This window comes from Eurosta solidaginis, chromosome 4 (assembly GCF_040869045.1).
Source record: "Eurosta solidaginis isolate ZX-2024a chromosome 4, ASM4086904v1, whole genome shotgun sequence".
Lineage (NCBI taxonomy): Eukaryota > Metazoa > Arthropoda > Insecta > Diptera > Tephritidae > Eurosta > Eurosta solidaginis.
The window spans coordinates 26,739,944-26,753,404 of NC_090322.1; the positions used below are offsets into that span (position 1 = coordinate 26,739,944).

At 33.0% G+C, this 13,461-nt stretch overlaps 2 protein-coding genes across 2 annotated transcripts in view; one reads left to right on the forward strand and one right to left on the reverse strand.

Moving 5' to 3' along the window:
* Positions 1-13,461, forward strand: part of LOC137247561 (zinc finger protein 93-like) — a 73,005-nt gene that overhangs the window by 16,872 nt on the left and 42,672 nt on the right. The window lies entirely within an intron of this gene.
* On the reverse strand, positions 6,786-8,471 carry LOC137249430 (zinc finger protein 664-like). Its single transcript, XM_067780914.1, has 2 exons — positions 7,970-8,471; positions 6,786-7,905 (listed from the first exon to the last, which is right to left on the reverse strand). Exons 1-2 carry the CDS (start codon positions 8,408-8,410, stop codon positions 7,177-7,179), a joined length of 1,170 nt encoding a protein of 389 aa, XP_067637015.1. The 5' UTR covers positions 8,411-8,471; the 3' UTR covers positions 6,786-7,176.

Here is a 13,461-nt window from a genome sequence, read left to right on the forward strand (position 1 = left end):
TCTTTAGTGCAAAAATATCATCATATTTTAGACATAAATCGAGAAGTTTTGGTTTGGCATAGTTTGGCATTTGTTTTTCTAAAATTGATTTTAATTCCTCTGACCTTTTCGAATCTTTTGAAAGATCATTGATTTTATACACGTTATAGTTGGTGATTTCATCCGTAACTATGTTACAATTTCTTACGTATTTTACCTCGTCAGTGACGTTTAATACCTTTATTATCGGATTGTTGGTGTCAACAATACACTTTGCGGTGAACACACCACTACAAATTTCCTGTGCGTCTATGAAAACTGGATGTTTAGATTTTTTCAGCTTAAATAAGCGATAAACTTCGCATCTAGGAGGAATTATCAATGTATTATCGGTTGTATTATGTAAAATTGAAATTTTATGAATATTTTTGCCAATGCCAATAGTTATGCTCTCGTTTGCATAGTCTATGATGCAATTGTATTTTTTCAAAAAGTCTTTGCCTAAAATACCATCTGACGGTATATTGAATTTGTCATCTACTACATTTAAAGTATGTGGAATTGAAAAATTTGAATAAAAAAGTTCTGTTTTAATGGTACCCAATGTTGAAACTGTATCTGTCGTAACACCCGTTATATTTATAATATTGTTGTTATTTATAGGAACATTTTGTTTTAAACTTGAAAGTTTTATAATTGATATGTCAGCCTGTGTATCTACTAAGAAAGTGCATGTTTTAAAAGAGTCATTGCAATTCAGTTCGATAAAATCTGAGTAGTTCAGGTTTAAACAATAAATTGATTTATTTTGAAAAACGTTATTTAATTCAGATTCTGGTCCCCCAGTGTTCGCTCCTGAGGGCCGTTGGCGTTTAAAGTGCGTACACTAGCGTTATTTGTAGTATTTGAACGTCGATTGTTGTTGTTACTGTTGTTATTGCTGTTGTTTCTGTTTACGGGCCTGCTATTGTTATTTCGAAAATTACCATTATTTCGCGAGCCATAATTATTGTTGTTATTATGCCTATAATTGCTATTGTTGTTTCTGTTAAAATTGTTGTTGTACCTCGAAAAGTTGTTCCTATTATATTGATTTGACCTGAAGTTACCTCGAAAACTATTATTTTGCCTGTTATAACGTGATCTAAACGCTAGTACCTGCCTTTCACTTGTTTGGTTATTTTGTTCTACGATCATTTTCGCAACTACATCCTTAGAGTCAGTAAACGTAGTTGACGCTAAAATTGATTTTACTAGGTCTGAGCGAGTGTTAAGCCGACAAACGTTGACGGTTTGTTCGACTGCCATTTCGTGCGCTTTTTCCTGAGTCATTCCTTCTATAACTAATGATCGTTCTAAAGCATCGGAGAGTTCCTCAACACGTTTAGCGAATTCAGTATGATTATTATTAAAAACTTTTAACGATGCAATTTTTCCTGCAACAACTTTTGAGTTGTCAGGTTTTATTCTACTTTTTAATGCATCTTTTATTTGTTGAATTGTTGTTACTTCATTTGGAATTGCCTCACGCGCTTTCCCTTCTAACTTGGATTTTATAAACGAAATGAAAGTATTTGTCAAATTTTCTTCCATCAAATCTTCTATCAAAACTATTTTATCTATAAAGGATGCAAGTGAAAGCGGATCGCCGCTGTAGTTTTCTCTAATTATGGATGCACACATAGTTATAAAAGTTTTCTTTTGCTCTGAAGTCGCCATTGTTGGTTGTTCTTCGCTAATTGTGTCTAAATTATTATTGTGGAGTGAATTGGAAAATCCAGGGAAATCCTCAAGAAAAGATACGTGACTTTTTTTAATAATACTAGCTTTGTAAGCTGAAGTTGTCGATGCGTCAGATAATTCTTCCTCAGTGTCAAAATCAGAACTTGATTCGCTTTCTTGTATTAATTCAGAAAGATCTTTGGGTATTTTTATATTGCAGTTAATTCTAGAAAAACATTTAGTGAGTTGTTCTCTGCACTTTGACAAACTTTCGATTATTGAACTAGGCTTATCTCGATTTTCAAAATATGAGTTTACTTGTATTATTATTTGGTTATAGCTTTTAATTAAAGCATCTTCATATTCTATTGATTTTTTCGCTGAGATAGATCGGTTATTTAAAACTCGTTTAGTAACTTTAGTGAAATTAGAGCGTAAATTTTTGAAATTGGAATCAAAATCTGACATTTGACAACTGACATCTGAAAACTTTATTACATTTATTGAAAATGTTTACCTCCGTGGCAGAAAAAAAATGTTTCATAAAAAAAAATTCGGAAAAATGTTAAAACTAACGCTGTAGGCACTGTTTATATAAGAATGAATTTGAAACTATTCATTCGCTCAGTAATTGTGGTTTGTAATTTAAAAAAAAATTTTTTTTTTTTAAAAATCAGAGAATATTCGAAATATTCAAAATCGATGAGTTAATTGGTAAATGGTAAAGATTCGCATATTCAAAAGGCACTGTATTTAAGACTTATTTTGTAAATGCAAGTGAATGTTGAAATATTTTAACCGCACTGTATTCGTTTAATAATGCAAAGAGAAAAAACTGTTGGGATATTTGAAAGACACTGTATATAATACACAGTTTGAAAAGAGTCGCAAATGTAAGATATGTTGAAATATTTGGAATACACTGTATTCGTGTGATGCTTCGAAGGAATTGTTAACTATTTGAATGGCACTGTATTTGTTGCAAAAAAAAAAAAAAATATGTAAATGTTTAGACATCTATGATGCTTAATTTCCGAAGAAATAATTGGAAAAAGAGAAAAGTAAGCTTTCACCGATAAAATAAATTTTCACCATTACCCTGATTGACTGTAACCCGTCTATGTTGATATTTAAAGTCAATGAGAATTTTTCAAAATTGATTAGGTTTGAATAACTATCGCAAAATTTTGGCGAAAAGATTTGATATTTTTGGTATTATACATATAAAATTGATGTATAATTTGCGTTCCAAAAAATGTTTTAAAAAAAATGTATGAATTTGAAAAAAATATTTTTTCGATTGTATTTATTACGAAGCAATGTTCGCATTTAAAATAAAAAATTCCAGTTCCATATTAATGTTCGAAAAAGAAAGAATATAGTAATATATGCGTGATAATATGCATGTGATGGCCGTATATTTGAAATTATATTTAATGTGCATTCGAATTTTTGGCGATATTTAAATGTTTATATGTTTATATTTCAATATAATTGTTTTATGTATGTAAGTAATTTGAAAAATTCAATTTCTTAATTTAATTAGTTTAACATGTTATTGTCTGTAAAGTAGAAAAAGTATGTTGCTACATGCGTAGTAAACAAATGTTTAAGAAAAGTATGTTTATAATCAAAAGTGTCAAATTGTGTTGCTACATGCGTAGTAAACAAATGTTTAAGAAAAGTATGTTTATAATCAAAAGTGTCAAATTGTGTTGCTACATGCGAAGGCTACATGTGTATTACGAAAAATTGTTGCTAAGTTTATAGTATACATGTATTTATACTGAGAAAGCCAAACTACCTACGTATGTACAAAGTTAAAATTTTATATACGTGTATATTATGGTACTGTACCGCCCTTTTTTCTGCTTTGATTGCCGGAATAAGTTGTTGTTGCTGCCTTCCGTAATGCTGCTGTTACCCACTGATGCTTTTTCTGCTTCTTTGCCTCTCATTCTTGCTTCTGTCTTTTAGCTTCTTTTGCTTTCTCGAATTTTTGTGGATGAGTAAATGGCTTGGGGTTATATTTAACCGCTATTAACGGTGCTCTGCAAAGGCGTCACTGGTGGTTGTGTTTTTAATATCACCGTTATGGCATGGTACAGCCGATTAAAAATTAAATCTTTGTTCATATATACATATGTATATGTATGTATGTTCCAGCCCATCACAACTTTCTAACACTTCTTTATATTTTCAAAAATGTATATATGTATATTTTCTTTTATATGTATTTTAAATGTAAATTTTTGGGTAAAAGTCCACTTTTCGTTGTAGTTTTGGTTTTTTTTTTTTTGAAATTTTATAATTTTTGTAGTTTTTCTTTTGATATATATATATTTGTTTGTACTTTTTAGAAATTTTGTAATTTTTGTAGTGTTTGAAATTTTAAGATGATTTTTTTTTTTTTTTGTAGTCTTTTTGTAATTTATAATGTTTTGTAGTCTTTTTATGATTCTATGCTACTTCATGTAATTTTTGCAAAGTTTTTCTTTGTCTTTTATATTATTTTACGTATTTTTGCATTAGCACAACCACCACGCACTTTTTTCGTCCATAACCCCACGCACATATATATATATTTTTTTTTTAAAACCTTAAATTGATTTTGTACTGCAGGGAATTTTCTTCTTCCCCGGAGCCATCTTTTGCCGCAGGCATGGCCACGGTCGCCATGTAAGACGACCATCGTCACGGTCGCCATGTAAGATGACCATCGTGGTCATCTTTATTCTTGCGTCGTAGTTGACGCAGGTTATCGCCCAAACGCCTTAACGCAACTTAAGTGAGGCACACAATACTAATTGCGTAGACTTCTCGCACACACACCGATTTCAATATAAAACACAAGAACTGATGAACTTTACTTTTTAAGTATCGTCTTTTTAAAATTTATTCGTTGAATATAAAAATGTTCACAAACTTAGAAATTTAACACATATATATGTATATGTGTGAGCTGCTTAAAACTTTTACTTCTTGTCGAGTTGAATGCGCGAAATTAATTGGCGTCATTCAAAGTGACGTTTATGAAGGTAACCCTCATTGTGAGTGATTGGTGTGGTCAAAAAATTGACGTGGTTAATATTTAATGATTGATGTTATGGTCACTCAACACTTATCATAAGGGTTGCCTTACACGTGTTACTGTGTTATGAGCATTTACCAGTTTGAGCGGCATTGCACAGTCAGCTTTGTGCCATCGAGCGTGCCCATTGTTTACTATATAGTTTGGCAGCTTAAGTAGAGGTTATGTTGCGAATAGAGTGGAAGGCAGTGGACTAGGCAGTCGAATGTCATATAATGAAGGAATGGTGTTCGGAGTTTTTTCAAAGTTAAAAAAAAAAATGATAAAAGCTTTAATATAAATAAAACTATTGTTTTAATAACAACAAAAACGCTATATATATTCTGTATGCATAAATTTGTAAGGATTATCCCACTTTAAAATTTGAATTAAATAATCTAAAGTTTTGTTTTGAAACTGAGTCGAGAACTGTGCGTGTGAATGTGCGAATTTTCACCGATCAGCTGTTAGTTGCGCTACTTGGTAAAATTTACAATGAGCGTGCCACTGTGTTATAAATTAATCGATGTGTGCGTGTGCGTGCCGCACATTACTGAGTGTTAACACAATAACACAGCACAGTGCTGTGTTACTCAGCCTTAGTTCGATTACTTAATTTTTTTTCTTTTTAATTCATTTATTATTATCATAGTTTACAAATAAATTTATAAACGATTTTTGGTTAGTTACTGGTTACTGAGCCCATATGGTTACCTGCATTATTCATTATTACCATCACTTACATTGTTTACTATATAGTTTGGCAGCTTAAGTAGAGGTTATGTTGCGAATAGAGTGGAAGGCAGTGGACTAGGCAGTCGAATGTCATATAATGAAGGAATGGTGTTCGGAGTTTTTTCAAAGTTAAAAAAAAAAAATGATAAAAGCTTTAATATAAATAAAACCATTGTTTTAATAACAACAAAAACGCCATATATATTCTGTATACATAAATTTGTAAGGATTATCTCACTTTAAAATTTGAATTAAATAATCTAAAGTTTTGTTTTGAAATTGAGTCGAGAACTGTTCGTGTGAATGTGCGAATTTTCACCGATCAGCTGTTAGTTGCGCTACTTGGTAAAATTTACAATGATCACTTATTTCTATTGAATATGCTGTGGGAATGCCATGTGATTCTGATCAGCATATTTACTAGCGTGACGGACTATTCTGGGAGCCACCCATTTAAGGGAGGTTGGAAAGGACGCGTTCCCCATCCTCCAGTGCACCCAGCGTTAGGCAACAAATTTGTGTTTCAAGCAATTTTAAAATGTTTCATAAATTGGCTGCTCATATTTTTTCTATTAACTATGTAGATTATAAGGCTGAATACGAATATAGTTAGCTTAATGTGAAAATGTGCTGTCACTTTTTTTGAAAAATTTTATTTTAATGCAGCCATCTTGGAACGATTTATATGACCACATCAAACGTTCTAGGCCATCCCGTCCTACCCACCCTCTAGTTCCATGAGGAACTTGGGGTCGCCAGAGCCTCCGCTGTCAATGAAACAGAATTCGCCACTGGTAGGTGAGGTTGACAATTGGGTTGGAGTAGTTATATATTGCGCTGGGAATCCTTTAGAGGCTTGCCTACACAACCCCTTGAAATTGGATTCACCCAATTGAGACATACCACCAAATAGAAAACTATTCAAGCTTAAACTTATATAAGCTGTTATTAAAATTAAGAGCACTGCTGAATCGATTTGCTAGATGTATAGCCCTAGTTACAGGTTAATTCATAGCATAATTCGTTTTATTAGTTATTTAGATAAATAATCTATTTTGCCGAAGATTACGCATTGGAATATATGGAATGGACAAATTAGATAAATCAGAGCAATTCGTGCTAACATTTATTACATTATAGGCAAGCATGAGGGAGATTCAGATTGTTCTGTAATGCAAAGCCTGAAAACCAAGCAATTTGCACGTTCTGGTATATGATGGGAGCCCGTCTGACCAGTGAAGCATACGTAAAGCAATTTTTGTAAAAAAACTTTGAACTCTGCTGGGTTGGCATACATGATTTTTATTTATCTTCTTCAAAGTTTCTACACTCAAAAGCATTGCAATTAAGGTATCCTCATTCACAGTTTTGAAAAAATAAGGTTATTTCAAAAGTTATTAATTTTTCTTCATCTCCTCTAAAATTCGTAAAAGTTGACTGAGCACAGTTTCACATTAAGCTAACGATATGTAGTCTGATTTTCCGTAGACAAATTTTTAAAAATTACCCATTTAAAAGTATGCATTTGAGGTCAATAGAAATGAAATACGTTTTAGTCTTTTATGGGCCCAACAGTCTGTTGGTCTCTATTCCGGGATGCGATGCGCCTTAGCCGCTACACATATATCTAACATAAGTAAATAAAAACAGTATACACTTAATATGGGGCATTAATTTTCCACCGCTTTGTGTTGCCGCATATGTCCAGCTAGTCCCGCCATCTGTGCATACGCACGTCCACATAGTTTACAAACAAATTTTTTTATGTCCAAATGTAAATATTTGTGATGATACAGTGCTTTCGGCCGGGAAAATGAACGCCCGCAAACATTACAAACATGAGGTCTCTCTGTTGAATGCGCTGGTTCATGTTCACACAGCAAAGATTTCGAAGCAAATCCTTTGCCACATAATTTACACTTGAATGGTTTTTCACCAGTATGCGAACGTTTGTGTACGATAAGAGCAGGCTGTCCTTTAGTACGAAATCCACATATTTCACATACAAAATTCTTTTCCATTCGATGCACCATGCGTGTATGCATTGCAAGATTTTTTGGATTAAAAAATGATTTGCCACATCCCTTGACATTACAATGAAAATTACGTACGCCTGTATGTCTATAGCTGTGAATGTTTAACGATTCCTTACTTAAATAAACTTTATCACATTCTGCGCATGGATAACCAGCATATTTTTTACGTTGATGTGCATGCAGTGTCCGCTCATCTCTAAAATTCTGCTTACAGCGAACACAACAATATTCGGAAGGCTCACTACTATGGCATTGCTTTATATGACGGTCTAGATTTTTGCCGTGTTTATAGCTTTTTTTACATTGGTTACATTGGAAATCATTTGAAATTGTTTTTTTACTAGTTTTTTCCGTTCTGAGTATCTAAGGTGACACATGAGATACAAATTAATGTTTGCAAAAGATGGTCTCAGAAATGAATCCCTACCCTAGGTATATAGTTGGTATCATGATTGTTGTTGTCTTCAGACTCTTCATTCGACCATTCATTGTTCCTATTATCTACTATATCAACTGCAATCTCATATTTTTCCTTGTTGGCGGAAAAATTTACAAAATTAGATAAAGGAACGTCCTCCGATTCACTAAGGGCAGCGATTTCCGGGTCTGAGACTAGTGTATTTTCCTGCTCCTCACGCTTTTCAGCTTTTATATCTATTTCAGCGTCACATCGGCCGCTTATTTCTGAGCTCCATGTTAAGAGATGGGAATTTTTGACATGTAGCGAATACTCCTCAAAATCAAAAGTTTTCAATTCACAAAGCGTACAGATTATTGTAAAACAGTTCTCTTTACGGAAATATATTTCAGCACATTTTTGCTCATTTAAGTTACTAAAGGTTTGCGAAGTATTTATCGCTTTAAGCATATTCGGTCAGAAAATTAGTTTGGTATGGTGTTTAATATTTTTTTTTTTTTTGTTTTTTGATTTTGATCATTGTTTACTATATAGTTTGGCAGCTTAAGTAGAGGTTATGTTGCGAATAGAGTGGAAGGCAGTGGACTAGGCAGTCGAATGTCATATAATGAAGGAATGGTGTTCGGAGTTTTTTCAAAGTTAAAAAAAAATGATAAAAGCTTTAATATAAATAAAACTATTGTTTTAATAACAAAAAAAAAATGCCATATATATTCTGTATACATAAATGTGTAAGGATTATCACACTTTAAAATTTGAATTAAATAATCTAAAGTTTTTTTTTGAAACTGAGTCGAGAACTGTGCGTGTGAATGTGCGAATTTTCACCGATCAGCTGTTAGTTGCGCTACTTGGTAAAATTTACAATGATTTTGATACTCCTTGATGCGGAGTGAAATGGCCAATTGTTTAAGCCTCTTAAACAGCCAGGTTGTCATGCGATTATTTGTGTTGTTGCCAGATCATTTTATATTATTGTTATTATTTTTTTATTTTTTTTTTCGTTTAAAAAAAAAAATGAGAATTCAGTGTTTCAACTTGTTAAGAAATTCCTCAAACGAGGAATTATTGAGAAAAACTTTTAACAATTAAATCAAAAAGTGTAAAACCTTTATTGAGACTAATTCAATTTACTTTTAATCGGATCTGTCATTCTAATTCGATATATTTTAATCATGCTTAATTTTTTTTTTTCTTTTCATTTTTATTGTGGAGAATTGCTGCATCACAAGTTTTCTATGAGGAGACTTTCATCTAGAAACCCAATAAGTTCCTCATATTCTGACAAATTCTTTATTTTTAGTAAGTCTTTTAATTCACCATATTTACTGAATATTTTGTAGCTGACTCTTTTCCGGCTGTATTTTGGGCAGTGAAATATAATATGGTCCGCAGTTTCACTTACATTGTATTGTGAGCAAACACCTGAAAATCCTACATTAAATTTACTTAGATAATAAGGACAGTATGTGTGACCTAACAAAAGCCTATTTATAATTTTAATTTCTCTGCATCCTAAGTTACATTTTTTGTTTTTGAACCAAGGAACCCTCACTACTTCATCCATAATTTCTGCAAAATATTTACCTTTTGTCTGGCTTCTTCCTTTAAATTCTAAAATCCACTTATTCCATATTGAGCTTTTAATCCTAATTTCAGCCTCATAAGTCGTCAGATCTACATTAATTATTTTTCCGATCGTTGCTGCAGTTTTAGCTGCAATGTCTGCTTTCTCATTGAATTTAATTCCAATATGACTTGGAACCCATATTACTTTAATCCAGGGATGCACCTTAACGTTAAGCTAATCGTTTATCAAAAAATTTCCACCGTTTCCGTTGAAACACTTCGAAATATTATCGATAAAGAAATTATCAAGATAAATTGTATCTCGTTTTAACCGAAACGAAAAGCTTTCGTTAACGTTAAACACGTTAACAAAAACGTGATACTTTATGTTTGAATTGTGCTGGCAATGCTATAGCCATGGTGAAGCCGTAAGGTGGTAACAACGAGCGCACATACACACACAAACTCCATATAACTTGTTTGTGTAATTCGTTGGTGGTAATGTCAAAAACACTCTGAGAAATGTTCGTACTGTCAAAATTCATGAGAAATGCTGCAATCAGCTTGGCTATTGCTTCCACCTTTAATGACTCCGCCATCAATCAGCTTTGCCAGCATAGTTTGAAATTAATAATCAACATAAACGATTTGATTCCGTTTTGATATGGCAGAAAACGAAACGAAATCATTTCGTTAATTTGACGTTCTTAACGTTAATAAACGAAACGAAATGACTTTGTTTCCTTTATTAACGTTAATTATCGTAACGAAATGATATCGGTTCGTTGGTTAAGCATGCCTGCTTTAATCCTTTCTATTGTTTCTTTATTTGTATATAATATATTATGAATGTCTGCAACAATATGATTATTTGTTACATTAGTGTCAAGTGCATTAAGTGCTGAAAGACTATCTGAAAAAATTGCAATTTTATTCATTTTGCCTTTTATTGCATATTTTACTGCTTCACAGATTGCAATTAGTTCACCAGTCATTGAAGTTAATTTTTCTTGTATCTTAAATAACAATGAAATATTCCTCTTTACATCATAAACCCCACAACCTACGCTGTACTCAGTACACGACGCATCAGTTGCAATCAAGAAAAATTCCTCATTTAACAATTCCTCTTTGACGGCATTGTATGTAGCTAAAAGTTGAACTTTTGAATAATTTTGTTTTGATCTGGTAAGGTCCATTGTAAAGGCCTACAAGTAGGATATGTACATGGTTCAATTATATACAGGTTGGCTCATCTCATCAGCTGATTTTATTTATGTCATTGCATGGTCGAAGGGATTGTCAAAAGGAGATGGCAAACTCAAAATGAAACCAACACATTGGCAACATTTTACTTACACATACAAAAACTGCTAAGTTTTATGTTTCCATTCCATACCATTCGCACCAACACCAATACACAGATTTTGAGAATTTGAACAGACATATTTTATTGCTTTACAGATGAGCCAACCTAGCAGCACGCACATACACAGCCACGCTCACCTGATAAAATGCTTGTTCTTGTTCGTTTTTTTTTTGTGGATGCTATTTGGCACTGTTGTACTTCTTAGGACAAAAAAAAGTGTAGTAGCTGCTATCGAAAACTGCGTAAAATTTTTGTTGTTATATTACAAAGAAATATCCTTATTTACTTTCAAACGAGCACTTAATTACATTTCTCTTTAAAATACATATATTTTGGACAATTTTAATTAACAAATTGTGATACTTTATTACCGGGGACGATTGCTAAAGCACGACCAAAACCGTCGGGGGAGGTATTATAGACGCGTTTTTGCCTCGCTTCCAATAATTCGAATACTTTTTCGCTTTGGGCTATTGATAACAGAACAAAACGCGTCTTTTCATTTCTTTTTCCACATTTTTGGACGGGTTATTGCAGTCGACCCCGGTTTCAAACTGTTTTTCGCGGAGAACTTTTGAACGGGTAGAAAAACTTAGCACCCGTGTTTGTATTCTTAATGCTGGAATAACTACGCGTTCTCAGATATCCCAATTCAAGACGTTTGTATAATTTTCTGTAGAACCCATATAGGTGCACTACATTTTCATACTAAATTCGTTCAAAAAATTTACCATCACACCATCACAGCAACCGATATCTGATATTCCGCTCCTTTTTTTGTTTGCCTGTGTCGCTTTCCACCACAGCAACCCCGGTAATTTTGACACTTCGTTCAGTGTCAAACGAATGTTCCACGCAGGTTCCACTGAGTTCCACAATATTTTGACACAGACCGAAGTGTCAAACTGCAGTGTGTTAGAAAGAGAAAGGAATTGTTTCCTTCTCATACATATCATACTTGTAAACCTGTACTATGGGTAAGGTCTGATTTCACAATTGTCATATTAGGATGTTTACAAAAACTTACATTTGTGTTGATTCTATCAAAAATAGTTTTATGTTTTTGATATGTTACATTGTAACTTGTATTTATATACGTTCCATTTTGAATTTTCAACTTTAAGGTAGAGTTCACAAACCATTGCTTCATCAGTTCCTTAGCAGTGAGCCACTCAGCCCTGAATAAGGGTGGCAGCTCACCAGCCAGAGCAAACATTGAGTGTACAGGTGCACTTGGAGGTACTCCTATACATCTTCTAATACTATTGTTTAAGCATACTTGGAGCTTATTATTATACCCGTATGGAGCATTTGACCACGTTGTGCATCCATATTCAGCCTTTGACCTTACAAATGATTTGTATGTATTTAAAGCCACTTTTGGAGTAATACCACCTTTAACCGTGGTAAGCCTTTTAATGAGATTAGAAGCTGGCACAATTTCTTTTTTAATTTTCAAAACCTGATCCCTTAATATGCCACTTGCAGTAATAATCCTACCAAGAAACCGTAACTGACCGACTTGTTTTATTCTGTCTAGACCTATGTTAAATGAAAAAGGGTTTTTGCATCCCCTCGCCATTTACATTAAACTTGTCTTTTCGAAATTTATATTAAGGGACAGTTCGGTACATTTTGCTTTAAAATCTGTTATTTTATTCTTTAGGTTATCAAGTGCCTTAGCAGCAGTTTTATCATTTGAGACAATTAAAAAATCATCAGCAAACTGAAAAATGTTAGTATGGCTGTCTTCCAACTCATGTAACTGGGCTGTATATACATTAAATAAAATTGGCGATAAAACGCTGCCCTGTGGCAGACCATTTTCTATAAGCACTCTACTATCTGCTAACATTAACGTCCTTCTGTGTAGAAAGTTATATATCCACATAAAAATATTAGGATGAACATCCAACCCCTGAAGCATTTTGGTGAGACTTACAATGTCAACACAATTATATGCATTGGACAAATCCAAAGCACAAACAAATACCTTGTACTTATTGCTTTTCAATGTTTGTATCACATGTAATATTTCATTCAGACAGATTGGAGCTGAATAATTTTTCCTATATGCAAAGCTTCTGGCAGGTATCATTTCATTTGTTTCCAAATACGTAGTCAATGTATCTTTTATACACATATTAATGCTTTCAACTAAAACTGAAATGAGTGAGATTGGTCCAAAGTTCTCAATATTTTCATAGTTTCCACTTCTCTTAGGAATGGGCACCACTCTTATTCTACGCCATTCATCTAAAATAATGTTAGACTAGACCTAAAATGTTGTTCCAGAATTTTCTCAAGATTTATAAATGTGTCAGAAGATAACATCTTCAACATTTTGTACGTAATGTGGTCATCTCCCCCCGCTGTGTTTTGTTTTTTACAAATTAGACCTTGCAATTTAATTTCTACTATTCCACAAGGAAATTGTGTAACTTCTGGATTTATTGATAGTTCAGTGCACATTTCTTCAAAAGTGTGTGAGTTAGGAATCATCACCTGCTGTTTCAGAAAATTCAAAAAGTCTGAATTGTCCTCTGCACACCATTGAGTGTCA

Excerpts from the sequence above, each read along its gene's own strand:
- LOC137249430 (XM_067780914.1), bottom strand. The coding sequence starts at position 8,410 with ATGCTTAAAGCGATAAATACTTCGCAAACCTTTAGTAACTTAAATGAG. Across the intron at positions 7,906-7,969 it reads ATACCAACTATATACCTAGG|ATACTCAGAACGGAAAAAAC; the intron begins GTAGGGATTCAT and ends GTGTCACCTTAG.